Here is a 19,495-nt window from a genome sequence, read left to right as displayed (position 1 = left end):
TGTGTGTATCCTGCTAACACTTTGTTTGGTTGAATTACAATACACAAAATTTTATAAAATTTAATTAAATTTTATGAATATATAAAAATTAATTATAACTAAATTTTCTTAGTATTAATCAATATACACGAATACATGTCATGTATGTAACACCCCAAAAATTTTAAATTTTATTATTTGATGAGTATTATTGATATTTTAGTTTTATTTAAATTTTAAGAAAATTATTTGAGATTTTTCGGATTTTAAAAAAATCGGGTTCGATTTTTCAAAAATATAAACTTTGATGATTTTTAAAAATTAATTTAAATACCACGTGGCAAAACTAAAAATATATTTGGAGTCTACGAATTTTTTTGAGTTTTCTGAAATTTTTTCGGAATTTTTGGACCTCGTTTTCGATCTCGAGGCAGAGTAAAAATTCAAAATTTTGTATTCTGAATCGAACCGGATCGGATCGGACCGGTCGAATTGGACCGACCTTTTCTTTTTCTTCTTCCCTTCCCCGCGCGCGTCCGACCTCCTCCCCTTCTCTCTCTCTTTTTTCTCTCCTCCCTCCTCCCCTTGCCGCGTCGCCACCTCCCCTGCCTCCCCACCTCGCCAGCGCGCCGCCTCAGCCCTCCCCCATGGCCGACCGCCTCCTGGAACGCCGGAAAACGGCTTCAGAAGCAACGCGCAGCGCACGCGCGACCGTTCACCTTCCCGGTCAAAATCCGACCGATCCGGCCACCAATCGGACCGGGTCTTGTGTCTAAACTCATCTACTCATCGAGAGCTTTACATAGATATCAAGAACACCGAAATCCATCTAGCGGTTTGTCCAATTTTTGCCCGGGAAGTTTTAGCCCATTTTGACTTTTGGGCTAGATTTCTCACAAACCGTAAACCCCACTAGAAAACCGAGAGTACCAGAGCGCTCCACTCGTCTAGAGCTTAGCGGCGACATAAATTTCGAATTTTTCCGACAGCGTTTTTCGATGGGTCCCACGGAACTTCGCAGTGTTTTTCCGAGCATTTAATGAGCTTAGAAAATTCTGAAAATTTTATGTACTAACCCCCGTATTATGGGCTTCGTGTAGGTATCTTCAATTCGCGGAAATTCGACAGTTGTCCGGGTCTGTGAATTTCCACGCATGCACTCCGCCACTGAAAAGTCTCCGATTAGATCGAGGTTCGCTACCCCCATTGTTAGACGCCCCGAAAGGCCCCCAAAGTCGGAATCGGCAAAGGTAAACCCGAACCTTGCTTTTTCGTAATTTTCTAGTGCTTAAATAGGATTAAAAATCCATAAAATATTCGTGGTAGCATAGAAAATTATGATTCTTTTTGTAATAGCTTAGTAATATTGCTAAGGACCGCGGGGCAAAGTTTTAGAATTTTTAGAGCTGATTTGGGCAGTTTTTGTAAAAATGATCAATTATAAGGACTAAATTGAAATTTTACATATTGTGATGGATGACTGATTTGATGGGCCCAGGAGGGGCTATGTGATGTGATTGAGTTGTGAATATATGGATTGTGGATATAGAAGTGTGTTTTGAGCCCTTTTACAGGTTGGGTAGGTCCTAGGTATAGGGGAGACTCTGCCGGATTTTCGGCACGACTTAGAACGTATTTGGTCTTTTTCTTTGTTTGTATTGAGTCAAATTTATTAAATGATTGTAATAAAATTGTCAGGTGAGCCGGGACAGCCGTCTTCCTCCGCCCAGCCGCCACAGTGACCGTTATCAAGTCTGTGAGTAAAATATTAATTTTAATTGTAATTTCGATATTATTATATGTTCAAGCATGCCCATGCATCACTTATATGCATATATTTATGTAGTTAAACTCTAGGCACGATTTATGTTGCATTCATAACTGTTAGCGTGCCATGGATGTTGTTGTGGTAATTTGGAGCAATGTGCGTGCGTTGGCGTGCGTGTGATGTGGTGTGGACTATGGATAGGACGGGTAGACACGGCTTGAGATCTTCGCTGGGACTCGGTCCTTCGGGGTAGAAACGGCTTGAGTTCTTCGCTGGGACCCCGATTTGGTTATTAAGTGGAAGTCCGAGCTGAATTCTTCGCTGGCACCAGGTTGGATTTAAGAGAGCTGTATAGGGGATCAGCTCCCATATATTATGATTGATGTTACAGGATGCGTGAGTGCTCCAAATTATCTTTTTGATGTTATGATGTGAAAATGTTATTGATGTTGCATTTCACTTCACAGGTTGCATTAGTTCTAGATAGTTATAGAGATTATGGTTAAAATTGATATTTTACTCTCTAAGTCGAACGCTCACTCCTGTTCAATATTTTTTCAGGCTACAGGAGGATTTTATTGTGGTTAACCTGTTTTTCTCCTTCGCAGGTTGTTTTATCAATATTTGTGTAATTTTATTTACTCCTATAATTTCTGCATGTGTTAGAGATATTTAAATGATTCGGGTCTATAATATAAAGTGTCATGTGGACCTGTAAATTATTATATGCATGTTTGATGGATTGGATGAGGGAGCTGAGCTCCCATTTATCTTTATGTTGATTTGAGTATGTGGAGGGTGAGCTGAGCTCCCCAATTGATGATATATTTTGTTTACAGGTCGGGTGAGTCAAAAACTCTCCGTTGGAAGGTCCATTTTATTATCGGACTCTGTCCGGTTGTTTTCTTGAAATTGGGCCCAAATGGGCCTTAGAGTTGGGTTAATGAATAGTTAGGCTTATTATGGGCCTCGGGGGCTTTAGGCTGGCCCAGGTCCTAGTACCGGTCCGGCCCATAGGTTGGGTCGTGACAATGTAGGATAAATGTTGTATTAATATCATTAATATAATTAATAAATGATAAACTTCATGCTTAGATTTTAATAAAAAAAAAACCATAATATTAGAAAAGTAAAAAATACAATGAACAGCAAACATGAATTCTTACTAGAAAAATACCCTCAATGCTAGAAAAGTAATAAAGTAACATGAATTTTTTAATTTTGTAGAAAATTGTGACTTCAATTTTATTCTTAAAAGTAATTTAGAAAATAAGGACAAAATGAATTTCAAGTTTAGAATTATACCAAACATGAATGGTAAGAAATTCAATTGAATTCTATATTTTAAATTCTGTCATACAAAATAATAAAATTCATTTTAAATAAATTATACCTATAATTTATTTTCAATGAATTTCAAATTTTGTGATATAATTGAACCAAATACTATATAAGAATCAATCTACAAAGAAAAGAAGTGTATTTAACAGCTAAATACTCAAATTAAAACATAGTAATTATTTAAATAGATTTGATTAGTAAGTAATTAAGTTAATTTAAGCATATTTATTTCAATTATCCTCTACTACAATTAAATTAATTAAATCTACACAAAAAAAAATTTCATGTAAATCAAGCAGTCAAATACTTTATTATTAACACTTTGTTTGAGAGGAAATATTGTAAAATAAGATTTTTTTTTAATTATTTTTACATCTTTATAATTTTTCATTATTTGAAGGAAGAATTTTTTTTTTTAAGATATTTGGAGGTTTTAAGAAAAACACCTTCTTAATTCATAAATTTAATAAATTTAAAAACCTTATTTTAAAAAACTTCATATTCTGTGGACACAAAATAATGGTAAAAGTCTATTTTAGTCAAAATAAAATAAAATAAATGGACATTTAATTAAAAATATATGTATAAAAATCACCCAATTTCTATAATTACTAAAAATTTTAATGCAATTTAATAATTAAAAAAGTTTGAAAGGTTTGGTAGTAATGATAGGATTAAATTAGGTAGTTGGCTGGAGAAAACAAAATTGAATAGTCATGAATTAGTAAAAAAATAGAATTAAATGTTAAATTGGAAAAAATTAAATACTATGAAAATAATGTTTGGAAATTAAGATAATATTATTAACAAAAATGTTAATAAATTAAATATTTATATATCAACATTTTTATTATATAATTAATTTCTATTTTAATTAAAAAAAGAGAAGGAATATATATGAAAAAGGAAAAAGAGAGAAAAAGATAAAAAAAAAATTATTGTGGTAATATTTTTTTAAATAAAAATTAAAATTAGGAGATATTATTTAAATAAATTAAAATTAAATAATTGAAATGAAATCATTCTCATTGAGTGATTGTAATGTAATTTACCCGAGACATATGCTTAGACTTGTGGGAAGAACCCTATGAACGACAAAATGATAATGCCACAATTTGCTGTAAATTGGCTTATTCGATGTGGTCAACAGTCAGTAATTTGCTATTTCCGCCTTGGAATTACTAATTACACTCCATTACCAAGCAGCTTCGTCTGCTCAAAACATGGGACCGACAAAACACCTATGAAAAATAATTCCTTAAAAATCCTTTTTTATATTTTTTAGTGTTTAGGATATTCCAGAAATTGATTAATATAAAATATTTTTTAATTAAAAAAACTTAAATCATTTTAATAAAAAAATTATTTTTTAAATTTTAATAATTTTATTAAAATATAAAAATGTAATACATATGAAAGGTAAACATATACTATATTTTAATATTATAATTAAATAATAAAAAATATTTTTGAAAAAAAATTCTTTTAGAAAACAACTACTATAAAATATATATATATATATATATATATATATATATATATATATATATATATATATATATATATATATATATATATTGTTTTTCATAAAATAAATGATTTTACATATATAAAATGTTATTTTCATTTTTTTAGCATTTGTGATGTTTGTATAAAAAAAAGAAAATAAATTTTCTTTTACGTTTGCAGTGCTTAAAAATGTTAATTAATAATGTAAAATAGTGTTCTAATTAAAGAACAAATAATGGGCAGATGAATTGTTCATTTTAAAATATTAACATTTGTAAATATTGAGATACTCATAAGAAAAGTAATATAAAATCATATAAACTTTATGTAATAATTTTTTTTAATTATTATTTATCATTCTTAGTCATTACATATGAGTCCAATGGTATCATAATTTGCTATTCCTTATAATAATAATAATAACAATAATAATAAATTAAATTGATTCATTGCATTTAAATTAGAGAAAATTATTATTTAAAATTTTCACCACTCACGAGCCACTCTCATAGGCAAGTAGCAACAGAACCCACTGTCTATTGAAAGCTGTATGTGGGTTTGCCTAATCTTAATTTCAAAAATTCTTCTTTTCTTGTCGCTTTATGCAACCTTTGTTTCCTTGGGCAACAAGTTAGCACTAAAAATCAACGAAATCCCTTTGTTTTTTCTATGCATTTTCCAGGCCCGTGTTTGACATGTTAGCTTTTTTGCTTACACTTTGTTCCCCTAAATTTATCACTATTTGAAAATGACATAAATTCTTTATCGTTAAAATAGTAAATATTTTTTTTCGTATTTGTAAAAGAAAAACTCTACCAATTCCCCCCCATAATTTTATTTTTTATAATTAATAAATAAATTAGAGAGAATTTTTATTTTAATATTAATCAATAAATTTTTTTTAATAATTTTAAGATGGACAGTGACGTAATTAAAATTTTGATTTAAGAGAGCTCAATTAAAATACATAATTTATTAATAAATTACTTATTCATGTATTGATTAAAGGGATTGAATAACTAATGATGATAATTATTTCGTAACTATAAAATAAAATTTATATAAAATTACTATTAAACTCACTTAAAATTTTTAAAAATTTTATACTCATCAAAATTTAACATAAAAATATAAAAAAATTTTAATTATTATTAAATTCTTAAAAAAAATTTAAAATGTCAGGGTTCCAATGCCCCTTCCTCCACAACTGACTCCGTCTATGAAGAAGGACATCCACACAAAAACATATTTTTTGCATAAAGTAAGACCAAAAATTCATTTAATTTTGGTGGTGAGCAAAAGATTCCACGCCCCCACCCAAAAAAAGTCAAGAGTGAAAGGCAGGCCAATGGAATTATGGATAAATTAAATTATACGAAAAATCAATTGGTGCTTGGTTGACAAGAAATGGAATAATTCTTTATTCTTCCATTTTTTTTTCTGTTTTATATTTTTTTAATATCTTTAAATCAATATATCCATATTAATCTCTAAATTGACTCACTAAAAAGTAAATCCAAAGTGATATTTTTTTCATCCATAAAAATTAAATATTGGACATCGCTTAAGAAATAAGGACATCAAACTATTCATACCAAATATTTATTAATTATTCTTTTTATTATTGTTATTAGGATACACAAAATAAATGAGCTCGAGTTCGTACTCTTATTATTATTATATTTTATTAAGGGGTGCAGGCATTGAAATGTGCCTTCAACTAACATTGAGGAATAGGAATAATTCTGTGAGGTTATTAACTACAATCATGATATCATCTATTTAGAAATTGAGAGAAAGTGAAATTTCATTTATGACTTGTCAATTTAGTTATGAAAAATCTTTAGGATTTCCTCCTGTAATTATGGGTTTCTTTTTCAACTTTTTTGTCTCATGCATGCATACTTTGAAATATATATAAAGTAGAGATGTCACGTTCACTCGAATTCATTTATTTTATAATTTATTTAAATTTACATTCAATTTAAAATATCTGAAATCAATAATTAATAAATTTTAGATTAATCTTCATAATTTGCATAATTTAATTTAAAACTGATTTATTTGAATTTAACTTGTTCAAACTGAATATTCAGCCACATTAGAGATTTGCACATCTTATTTTGCTCATGATTTAATTTTAGATAGAATTTCATGGAATATCAACGAATTTTGTTGTATTATAATAGTATACTTCTAATCTGGTTTTCAAGAGAGAGGTCCTATCCTTCCTCATTTATATATTACATTAATTGAATCGGGTGAACGAAATCCTTATATATTTATTAAAAAAAAAAATACACCCAATAATTTTCTTTATTTTACAATTAGATTTTTTTTTTCTTTTCAATCACACCATAGTTACTAGCCCTTTTCTCTGCCTTTCTCATGGTTTCATTCTAATCAAAACATTATTTAGGTGTTACTTTATTTCTTGAACCATAAGAAATTTACAACTTCTCAAAACTGGATTTTGATCTCGCTGAGTACTCTGCCACTAGTTGTGCAAATGACGATGAATTGTTTTCTAATAACTTAATTGGAGTGTCATATTCCTCGATAAGCCCTGCATCATGATTATAAATCAGCAACCACATTGATTATCATCAGAATTTGCTACAACTGCTAAACAAAGTAACACGCTCACCTTGACTCAGAAGAAGAACCATGTCGCTATCAAGAACAGACGTTATTCGATGTGCTATGGTTATGACGGTACAGTCAGAGAAGTGTTGCCTAATGGTTTGCTGAATCAAATTATCAGTAGCAGTATCAACTGAGGCAGTAGCTTCATCCAGCACCAAAACCTTACTTTTCTTCAGTAGTACACGCCCAAGACACACCAGCTGCCTCTGACCCATACTCCAGTTCTCCCCATTCTCCGTAACTGCAGCACCAGGATGATCATTCACAACACAAATTCTATGCCATTTAAATTTGAAAGATTTGCATACAAGTTAGTTCAAGTAAGAAAAATACTATTCTCCGTCTTTCTGATACAGCAAATAATAAGGGAGATTTCAATACAAATGACTACACAATCTAACCTAACCTCATTATAATTCAATTACTAGTGTGAAAGTAACAAGAACAAACCTGTGGAGTCTAGCTTTTTCTCCTTCTTCCTAACTTCATCACCAAGCTGGCACTTATCAAGAGCCTGGATACATTAAATATATATGTTAGCATGTGCCTTGCTTAAAATCGACAATTCTATGAACAACAGTGTCAGACAGAAGAACCTTCTTCCCGTCAAAACAATATAAGCAACCCACCTCCCAAATTTGCTCATCTGTGTACTCTTCAAGGGGGTCCAGGTTACTCCTTACAGTCCCTTCAAACATGGTAGGATCTTGAGGAATAATGCTTAGTCTTGACCGCAAGTCATGCACACCAATTAAAGAGATATTTATGCCATCAATCAAAATCTGACCAGCTGCAGGCTCAACAATTCGGAAAAGTGCTTGTATGAGAGTAGATTTACCACTGCCTGTTCTACCAACGATACCAATTTTCTTCCCTCCAGGGAAAGTGCATGTGAGACCTCGCAACACAAGTGGCAAGTGAGGGGCATACCGCACCTACATCAGGTCATTTTAATTAATTAATAACATGCAACGAAAGAATCAATCATCAATTAATCAAAACATGAAAAATTACCTGCAGATTACCAATATCAACTTCTCCATGTGATGGCCAAGAATAGTCAGGCTGATTTTCTTCTATTACAAGAGGAGGTTCACTAGGAATAGACATATACTGGAGTATTCTCTCTACTGATATGAACGTATTCTCCATATTGCAAATACTCCATATCATCCAAGCTTGTATCATGTTTAGGTTGAGTCCATATGTCACAGCTAAACCGGCAATGGCTATAAAAGAGAAAACCAAAAGAAAGAGGTGTTATTCAGGCTTGCCAATTTGGTGACAAAAAGAGAAGTTAAAAATAAATATACAATTCTGGCTACTAACCTGGATCGATTCCCTTTCGGAAAGAGATTAAGAATAACAAAGAGAATGCAAATATAATAGAAGAGAGCATATCCAAGCGGAAGCAAAGCCATTCCATTGCAGCAGCATTATGAAACTTGGGCCGAGAATATGAATCCATCAGTTTCATATTTGTTTCTCGGAATCTCAATTGTTGATCAAAGCTTCTTATAGTTGCTGACCCTGAAATTGTTTCAGAAAAATGTTGGATAACAGGAGCATTGCACACTCCAACCAACCGTGAAAGTTCTCTTGCAGAAGGGATGTAATATTGCTGCATAACAAAAAAATTTGCTACCAAGCCTTAGTTTCTGTATAGTATAATATCCACAAGTTTAAAGTCACGCCACATCTAACAGCATACTGTTGAAACTGAAGTAGTTCTTTTATTTTATTTATTTATTTTTTTCATTTCAGCATCTCAAGGAAGAAAGGGAATAACCAATTAACTAAAAAAAAGTTGGAATAAAAAGCCTTTGGGGAGTTAATAATTCATTGTAAGGCATCATGTAAAGGGTGAAGCATTATTTGGCATATAAGTTTATCTGTCTCGAGATCACACCAATTACCTGGTACCAGATGCAGGCAGCAATCACAGGGATAAAAACGAAAAAAACTTGCCATGCCACCTGAGACACCACTGCAATGATTCCCAAAAGCTGGATCATTGAGAAGGCAACTGACCCAACTAGATATGGAATTCGCATGTCAACTGCAATTTGGTCTGTAGAAGCCTAATACAGCAGAAACAAATCCATTAAGTGACAACAAATTTCCACCAACTTTCATAGTAACTAAGAAAAGTCAAGGAAAATACTAAAATGAAGCAGACAGATACAACATTCAAAACTCACATTAAGTGCAAATATTAATTGACCAAATTGAAGAGCATATGCAAGGAAATTTACTTACTCTATTCAGGATTCGTCCACTGGGAGTCGAATCAAAAAAGGACATGGGGGCACGGAAAATGCACAAGTGCATTTTATTGAAGAGTAGAGTTGCTGTCTTGTACCCTGCTGTCACAAGAAGTGTGGATCTGGCCAGGATGCAAAATGCACTTCCAACAGCGAAAGCTACATAGACAACCATTAGTGTGTATCCACTAACAACAGGTTTCACATCCTTTGACCCTGGAGTCGCCCAAGCCATCCAATAATTGCTACCGATTTGAAGGATTTGAAAGAGAATATGTGCCAGCAAAATAAAAGGCACTAGAGCTCCACCATATGCTGTTGTGAGATATTTCCAATAGACCGGAAACCCAACTCTACCTTTTTCTCTCTCTTCTTCTTGAACAATCTGTCCTTTTGGCTCAGCCATCTCATCAGCTTTACCATTTTCCTCTTTCTCGGGAACCCCATTGGTATTGTCCTTGCTGATGCTTTCATTTCCAGAAGCTGGCCCTGCCTGTTTCGAATCAAGTGTTGATAAAGCTGTCTTATGTGCGCCAACGAGTTCCATAAAATCAGACCCAGAATTGAGAATTTCATTATAATATCCAGCCTGAGTAATCCTTCCATCCTTCATGACCTAACCAAAAGATATAAGTTCAATCCAATGAATCAGTAAGTTGAGATGACAAATCCCAAAAGCATTGAAGAAAGAGAAGTGATTACTTACCAATATTAGATCAGCAGAAGGTAAGAACTCAACTTGATGAGTAACATAAATAACAGTTTTTGAACTCAACAGGCCAAGCAAAACTTCCTGTAATGCAATGATCACACAAATAGATTTTATTAGAAGAACCATTATATTTTACTACACATAAAAACCATTATAGGAAAAAGTAAAACAGCAGAATAGCACAAACTAACTGCAATGATTTTTATTCGATTGGAAGTGCAAAAATTGAAAACCACCAATAGCCCACAATATGTCCCAATGGAATTAGGAAACAATGTTTTGTCTACCTTAAATAAATGAGATCCAGTATGTGCATCGACAGCACTAAAAGGATCATCAAATAGATAGATATCAGCATCTTGGTAGAGGGCTCGTGCAATCTGTATTCTTTGTTTCTGTCCGCCGCTCAGATTGATACCCCTCTCACCTATAACTGTTTGGTCACCGAACGAGAGGATTTCCAGGTCCTTCTTCAAGGAACAAGCCTCCAGTATCCTTTCATACCTTTCTCTGTCCATCTCCTCACCAAACAATATGTTCTCCTCAATCTTCCCACTCTGTATCCAAGGTGACTGCGCAACATAAGCCTTTTTCCCACACAACCTAAGTGTCCCTGAGATCTTGGGTACCTCTCCCAAAATGCAAGAAAGTAAACTCGACTTGCCTGAACCAACAGTACCACATACAGCAACCCTCATTCCATGGAATACTTTAAAATTGATATCTTTTAGCGTTGGATTAGGAGAAGACAAATCCCAAGAGAAATTCCCATCAACTATCTCGATTGCTGTGTCAGAACTACCTCTTGGAAACTTCTGGACAACATCAGACTGCAAGTCATCAAGACGGAGGAAAGATGCAATTCTATCAAGGGAAACCTTGGTCTGAACTATCATAGAAATTGTGTCAGGAAGATTATAGATAGGCTCTTGAAGAATCCTGAACGTTGCAAGCGCTGATAAGATCTTTCCTGACTCGAGCGGAATTCCCATAAGCATGCAACTACCAAAAGTAGCCACAGACACAAAAGTAGGAGCCCCCCAGAAGACAAAACTGACAATTGATGAACTGTAAACAAATTTCTTCAACCATCCTGCCTCAGTCTTCCGCAGCTCTTCAATCTTAGACAAAAACTTCATTTCCCACGCCTGAAGCTTGAGGATTCTCATATTCCTCAAAATCTCAGAAGTTGCCTTCATTCTTTTATCCTTACATTTCATCAACTTATCCTGAAAGTTCTCCTGTAATCTTCCCAGTGGATAGTTCAATAACATGACAATAACAGTTGCAACCAAAGCAGCAAGAGTTGCAAGCCCAAGATTTTTATACAATATGAACAAGGCCAAAACAACTTGGATAATGACCAGCCAAGGATCATGCAAGTACCAGCTAAAGTTACCAATCCGCTCTGCATCAACAGTCATAAAATTGATGATCTCCCCACTAGTGTGGCCCTGCTTTGACTGGCATGAAAGGGTCAAGCCTTTGTTGTAGATCATTGCCACAAGTACGGCACGGATCCTGATTCCAATTTGCTGCAACCTAAAGAACCAGTGCCTCTGTGAGAGGCACTCTACAAGTTTTCCGACCAAAAAGGCTGAAGCTAAAAGATATCCCTGATTTTTGAACTTTCCTCGCCCATTGAGATATTGAACAAATGCATCTATAAGGTATGGGCCAACATAAGTAGCTGATGTGTATAACACCGCCAGCAAAGCTGTCCACAGAATTTCCTTCCAAGCTGATAAGAACAAGGCCTTCACGAGCTTAAACGTGGTAAATCCACTAGCGGCACTATCTGACTCGAGTTTACTTCTGAAAACCCGAAATGCCCCAACTACACTATCGCCACTGTAAAGTTGAGGAACATCCTCAAGGTCTAAAGTTTTCTTATTGCCACGAGCAATTAGAGAACCCATCCAAGAGAAGGTAAGGATACTGAAGAGACCAGCATTTGAGTAAGGAGTTACAGTGTCACCCCCTCTAGACTTAGTTGACTCCGAATTATTAATTGAATCACCATTCAAGAGGAGTTCTTCGAGAAGGGTATCTTCACCCTTAATTTTCAAGAATCCCATAAAACAGAGAAACAAACCAGCGAACACAGAGACTGCATCCGATGCTAAATACTGAACTTGTAAGGACACATGTTGTCCATATAGAACAAGGTCCACAACAAGACAATAACAAGAAAATGCGAAATAAGAGCCCCACCAAACTCTCAATAGAAATGGGAACTTCGTATTAGCTGAATCAAAAAATTGGTTGTGCAAGTAAACAGAAACTGCAACCCAAGAAAGTGTTCGAAGAGCTAAATCCAAAAGAGTCACTAGTTCATCACCGGACCAACCATTTTTATACCAATAGAAGTAGTTCAATAAAAACCAGACAAGACTAAACAACGAAACACCCAAACAACAGAAAAGAGTCTGTTTGTAACACAAGACTCTCTCATTCTTATTTAACCTATCGTTAGAACCTTCACTATCGCCCACCCAAAGTTTCTTCCAGACAAACGAAACGAATAACACAAGTAACAAACCCAAATGTAATGAACCAGAAAATCCGCGTAGGAAAATGGGTTTGGTGAGAAAATCAGTACCTGAATATATTAATGAGGTTGAGTTGGAAAGAAATGCTAACGTACCATGCCTCAATGAATCAGCAAGTTCCATTCTTGAGAGGTTTTTTCAAGGTTTTAGCGAAATGAGCGTTCGGCAGAGTAGTTGGTTTTTCTTTTTCTAACGTTAATAGAATATGAAGATTTTTCGGATGGTAAATATATCATAGAGAGGTAGTGTGTGTTTGTGTTGTTCCGCCCCAATTTTAAACGGGAAGAGAAAGACTTTGCAGAAGGACGAGACACGTATAGCGAAGACAAGAACGAGGAGCGAAAGAGACAAAAAGTCTTTGTGTCTTTTCCGGAAAGGACGTGAAAATTTTCTCCGAAAACGGAAACGAAAACTGGAAATCCCATTTTTGTATTTTTTTCCCCGAACTCCCAAAGATTTGGCCAACAAGACAATCTGGCATTTTTTTTTTTCAAAAAGGGATGGTGAATGCATTGCGTCAGCATAAATATATATTTTTTATTATTAATTATATGTTTTGTTTGTATAATACACCAGTCATGCACGCGTATTAATAATTTTAAATTTTAAATTTTAATTTTAATTTAATTAATTATATAAATAAAAATATTTATTAATTTAAATTTATTTTTTAACTTAATCAGATTTTTATAAAAGTGATGTCTTATATTATTAACATATAGTATTAATTTAATTATAAACTACAATGTAATATAATTAAAAAAATATTATAATAAATTTTTAATAATTAAAGTAAATTAATAAAAATATAAATTAGTTCAACGAATTTAATATTATTTAAACTCTATTATATTATTTTTAAAATAAGTTTAATTTATATATATTTTTTATTTTAATTTTTAATAATTTAAAATAATGTTAACTTCATAATAAAATTGCATATTGAAATTAATGTGCAAGAAAATTATTTGTAGAAATTAAAAATAAAATAATTTTTTAAATAAATTTTATTAGTTTAGCGTATTATCATTGTTAAATTTTTATTTTTATTATATTGACATCTTGAAATTTTATGTTGTTTAATAAAAAAATTTTAAAATTTATTTAATATATTTAATAAATATTTTTATTTTTTTAATTATAAATTAGACTATATATATTATAAATGTATTATATAGTAAAATATAAATATAAATGTACTCGTGCATATTCTAATTAAAATTTTATATATATATATATATATATATATATATATATATATATATATATATATATATATATATATATATATATGTTTGTTCAAGTTTCTAATTCTAAATTAAAAATTATAAATTTTTATAAAATAATTAAAAAAAGAAAATTTATAACAGAAAAATATAAATTTATATTATTAATATTTATAAAAAAATTTTATTAAATCAAAAAGTTGGTCTCTAATACGTACTTATATATATATATTGTAGTGCATATAATCTATTATTATAAATCCATCTATGTATTATATGTTTAAATTTTAATTATATTAAAATTATATTATGTATCTAAAAAACCACAAATAACATTTTTATTAAATTGATTTCAGCTATAATTATTTCTTTATTTGATATTCAGTATGATTGGATATAATATGATTCTTGATTTAGTTATCAGAACTATCAATATAATAAAATAAATTTAGTCTAATTTGATTTGATTCTTACAATATTTGTTTTATTTCAATTTTTTTTTTTATTTCATTCAAAAGAATAAGAACTATGGACACTACTATTTTTAATTCTAAAAATAATAAAATAGAAAAACATTAATAACACAATAACATAAATATAAATTTAATTAATTAATATATTACTATATTACACCTTTATTTATTATTAATACAAAAGATAATATTCCATATATGATATAATGCTAGCTGTATAATAACAATTTTTAAGAAATCATACTTGTAATAATATAGATGTACATAGAAATAAATTAATTAGATTTAAATTTAATTGTTTTTAATATTTTTTTATTAATATTGATCTTTAATTAAAATTAAATAAAATTTCTTATAAGTTGTTTATTTAACAAAATTTAAAATTAATAATAATTTTTGAATGGTTTATATTATTTTTATTTTTTTTATAAATTATAGTTATTAAAATATTTAATTTCAATTAATATTCAAAGTTTTATAAATATTAATATATTATTTCATTGAAATAAAAAAAAAATCTTAGATGAAAATTACTTAAAAAAATTGTCGCAAGGTATTTTGCGGTCGCCTGGACGAAAGCTCTTCACTGAAGTGGAAAAAGTGAGGAGTCGCCACCTTAATTTTGAGGAAAATTAAGGAAAACCATTTGTGAAAATAAATTAAAAGAAACCACTTTAAAAACAGAGATTCTAGGTTCGGGGTCCGTATATGGGCGGAGAAGGTGTTAGACACCCCGCCTCGTCCCTCAATGAGGGCAAATAAATTTAATGTCATGCTCTTCTATAAATTAAAAGGGTAATTAGGGGGGTTGGAGTAGTGATGATGTTAATCCTTCGTGCAAAATAAAGGAATGTTTGATATTTAACTCATTTTTGGGTTGCCGAGGAACACAAGTTCGTGAGGTGACCCTTTAGTGAATAGGTGTTTGAGTGAGGTAGTCTCGTGTATTAGGATCATGTTATTTAGTTTGAATTTTGTTAAGAGAGCTCGGGCAGGGAACTTCTCCCGATCTCTAGATATACTTTATTAAGAGTTTTGAGTGGGAATTTTCGGATAAGAACTCTCCTCCGATCTCCCTGTTTATTTGACTGAGGATCAGGTAAGAACTCTCCCCCGACCTCTTTGGTTCAAAAATTTAAATGAAGGATCTCGGATAAGAACTCTCCTCCGATCTCCGCTTTTATTTGACTGAGGATCAGGTAAGAACTCTCTCCCGACCTCTTAAAGTATTTGGTTTGGAATTCTTAATGAAGGATCTCGGATAAGAACTCTCCTCCGATCTCCGTTTTTGTTCGAATGAGGATCGGGTAAGAACTCTCCCCCGACCTCTTAAAGTATTCGGTTTAAGACCGAGCTTTTCACTGATCTCGTATACGACTCTCTTGTCCGAACTCTTTGGCTGGCTACATCCGATCTCTTTCAGTCACCAGTCCGGGGTCCTACCTCAACCCCCGCTAATATGCTATTTCCTAGACTTGTTTAGTAGCCCGACCTCATGACTTTTCTCCTGATTCCCTATTCACTCTTTGATTATTTTTATTTATTCAAAGAAACTCTCATGTTGAGATACTGCTACCAACATTTTATCAACTTACCTACAAGTTACCCGTAACCGGGATACCTATATTCGAAGGAAATAAAAGCTAAGAATAACTAAATAACGTGAACTGATGAATAATAATAAAAAGGTAAACTCGAGAGAATAACTATCGACCTGAAAGATATACGTGGGGATCTTTAGGATAACTGAACTTAATGAAAATTACGAGAATAAAAGCATAGAAGGTAAAGCGCGAGCGTTCGGCAAGGTGACAGTCTAAACACTTACCTGTGCGAAGTCAAGGCTATCAAACTAACTCAGGAGATCACGAATATTGTTGCGTTGAAGGCAGGCGATATAGGGACCAATGCTCACTATGAGATTGCAAGAGTCAGGTTGAGATGCAGTAGAGCCTAAGCGACGAAAACCGGGTTAGAACAAGATCAGGCAGAAAGAATAATGTGTTGATATTTGGGGTAATGCAGACGGGATGGCAATAATAGAGTGATGAACAAACTGAAAATGAAGAATTTTAGGGTCCGAAAACTCTATCAATGGAGATACTCAAGAAAACTAGTTTCTGAAGTTCCTCTATTTTATGTAAGCTTAGAATGGCAAAGCAGTAAGACTGAATTAAATTTTAGAGCCTTTCCACTATAATCACCACCACCTTTGTTCGTCCATCCCTTCTACAGTATTGCATGCAGGTATTTATAGGGAACGGGTGCTCCCAACGAAGGGTCAAGATCTCCCCTTGGGGAGACGGAAGGTTTGAATTTAAAAGGACATAATCCGATGCCTGAGAATTAAAAAGAATCAAAATGGACAGCTGGGATCTCATCCTGAATATCTGTCCTTTTTCTTCCCAATCCAACGGTTCAGGATCCTTTCTTACAAAAAGGATCCGAGGGCTGGGAATAAAAGGCACCGGTCCTGTCGTCTGTTTTTGATCCAAGGGCTCCGAGTTTGTCCTTGCAAGTGTGATCAACGGTGAGGATTGTGATGTATAGAACTGTCATAACTGTTTTTGACGCCTGTCAGCAATGTGGGCGATTCTGCAAATGAAGCATGCGGTGAAGATTTGATCACGCCTGCAACGCTTTAACTACCTCGGCTCTGATTATGTAGAGGATTATTGGAAATTGTCTCATCCTCTCCTTGCTTTTCGATCTCCCATTCCTTCTGATCTCTCCATTATGACCCTTTTCCGATCTCTCATGTCGGGCCCTTTTCCCGATCTCTTCCATTCTAGAACCTTCTCCTACATCCGAGCTGCCTCAATCAAAGCATTTAATTCTTTGGTTACCGATGCATCTGCTTCGGTTTCCGTAAGTAATAAATGCTCAGGCCCCCTATATATATGCCTCAGCGGGGAATCTCTCCCACATTCCATTTCTCCTTTTCCATTTCTCAATTCTCCTATTCTAGTTTCTCCGGCAACAATCCCAGCCATGGTGACCGCTTTTAATCTTTTTCCGATTGTTCTCTTTGTTCCTCGTCTGAAAATTTACGATCCCGGTGATCGGAGAATCATGATAACCACATCTGATGATAGTGAGAGTACCGGACTAATTTGCCGATCAAGATCGAAAATATCGATCGTGTCGATCTTGAGTCGGTCTACCGATATGATCGGTGAATTGATTTCGGGCGAGAAGACTGCTAATTTTCCTCTAAATATCGATGACCGCCTCTTGAAGTTCATTTGGCTCCTCACCACATCGGGTGTCCCGACTGCAGCTCGGTTCTGGTCGATGACATCGACGATGACTCCTCCCATCATCATGAGAGTCATAGTCATTCCATCTGAGCTGCACATTTATCCGATGCCTATGGCTGGCTTTCTGATTAAACACATCTTTTGATTCAGCCACAAGACTAGGCTTTGACATAGGTCCTTACTTGGTAGGATGTCGTGCCGATCTTTAGAGATCGCCCAAATGATGTAATCTGACCTTTAAAGGTTCTTAATGATGTAATCCAGTCTCTTGAGATCGCCCAAATGATGTAATCTGACCTTTTAGAAATGAAATGAAATTTTATTTGACAGTTATCATTTAATTATTGCATTGGTTATTTTCCTATCTCTAATGTGCATATTCGATCTGGTTTCTAACTGAATCACCTTTAGCCGATTTATAACTTTGAACATCCGCCTTAATCCGATGATCTTAGCCAGCCGATCTCCTCTTATGTTATTTATGGTGTTTTTGGAATCTTCCTGCGACGTGTCAGAAAAGCGGGCGGATCTCGCTAACCGATGTGTCGCTTGGGACACTGTGAGCATTGAATGCTCAGACGGGTATAAATAGGGGAAGGGTCAGTCAGTTGCTCCCTTATGTTATTTTCAGCATTTAGCGAGCGATTCCAAAATTCTCTCGTTTCTTCAAGTTCTTCCGACGCCGATCACATTCCGGTAAGGGTTTTGATCTTTCTCTTAGTTAAACTTCTTTCATTTCTTTGAAAATGAGCGGCGCCGAGGGTTAGAGAGTGGCGAGCCCTCCTTCCATCCATGTCTCGTGGTCATCGGATGAAGTAGAGGTGATTAGGTCGAGTGGGTACCCTGAGCCTCCTACGACCTCTGTTTCAGCCCGTGGTCAAGCGGCACCATCAAGACGAACACATTCCTCAGGGAGAGAAAATCTTCCCATGGATAAGTTGCCGTCAATCCTCCAAGAAATCGATCTACAGTCGATTACTCAAGAGTACAACCTTCGAACCGACTCATACGAGCTTATCAGATGCCATGGCGATCTCCGAGCCGATCACTTCTTTGAAGAAAATGATGCGATCATGATATATGAAGAGCAATTAAAAGTCGGGCTCCGGTTTCCTCTTAACAACTTCTTTAAGGGCGTTCTGAAATTCCACCACGTATGTATAACCCAAGTACATCCGAACTCATGGCGAATTTTGGTGGCTTTCAGAGGCTTATTCCGAGCCAAGAAGCTTGAGCCCACAGCAAAGGTTTTTGCCGAGCTGCATAGACTTACTCGTCGAAAGGATGACGAGTATTAGTTCTTCCAAGCCAAACTACACTGTGGGCTTTTTACCGATCTCCCCTCTTCACTGAAAAATTGGAAGAATCGCTTCTTTATTTTGAGGAACAAGATTCCGAACGGTTTTGAGGGTTTCCCATATAGCTGGCTACATCTGGGCCCATCAATTCCAAAGAAGATCGCCCTGAGTAGGGACAAAGGTGCCATGGTAATGGAACTTAAGGATCAGGCAGCCACTCAAAAGTACTCGTGCCAATACGCTATTATGGCCGAACTGAAATGGTGGCTGACGCGGATGGTCACCAACGAAAACTATGAATTGCAGCTCTCTGACCTCAGACCCGAGACCGGTATAACCTAAATCTTTAGTCTCCTGGCTTAGGTAATCTCACTAACTGTTTTTCTGTGCAGAAATAGCTGGAGGCGAAGGCGCAAAGGAGAGCCGGAAGCGGAAAAGAGAAGTCTCCCGAAAGGTGCGAGAAATGA

General features: G+C 34.1%; 1 protein-coding gene across 1 annotated transcript; it reads right to left on the bottom strand.

Moving 5' to 3' along the window:
• Positions 1–6,849: 6,849 nt before the first annotated feature.
• On the bottom strand, positions 6,850–13,004 carry LOC131179203 (ABC transporter C family member 3-like). The gene is made up of 10 exons (XM_058145320.1): positions 10,507–13,004; positions 10,214–10,300; positions 9,503–10,123; positions 9,160–9,324; positions 8,573–8,864; positions 8,258–8,472; positions 7,873–8,178; positions 7,694–7,757; positions 7,245–7,484; positions 6,850–7,163 (listed from the first exon to the last, which is right to left on the bottom strand). The coding sequence occupies exons 1-10, from the start codon at positions 12,892–12,894 to the stop codon at positions 7,048–7,050; spliced, it is 4,494 nt and encodes a 1,497-aa protein (XP_058001303.1). The 5' UTR covers positions 12,895–13,004; the 3' UTR covers positions 6,850–7,047.
• Between the last annotated feature and the right edge of the window lie 6,491 nt (positions 13,005–19,495).

This window comes from Hevea brasiliensis, chromosome 4 (assembly GCF_030052815.1).
Source record: "Hevea brasiliensis isolate MT/VB/25A 57/8 chromosome 4, ASM3005281v1, whole genome shotgun sequence".
Lineage (NCBI taxonomy): Eukaryota > Viridiplantae > Streptophyta > Magnoliopsida > Malpighiales > Euphorbiaceae > Hevea > Hevea brasiliensis.
The sequence above is the reverse complement of the archived record's forward strand: the minus strand, read 5'-3'. Positions and strand labels throughout refer to the sequence as shown.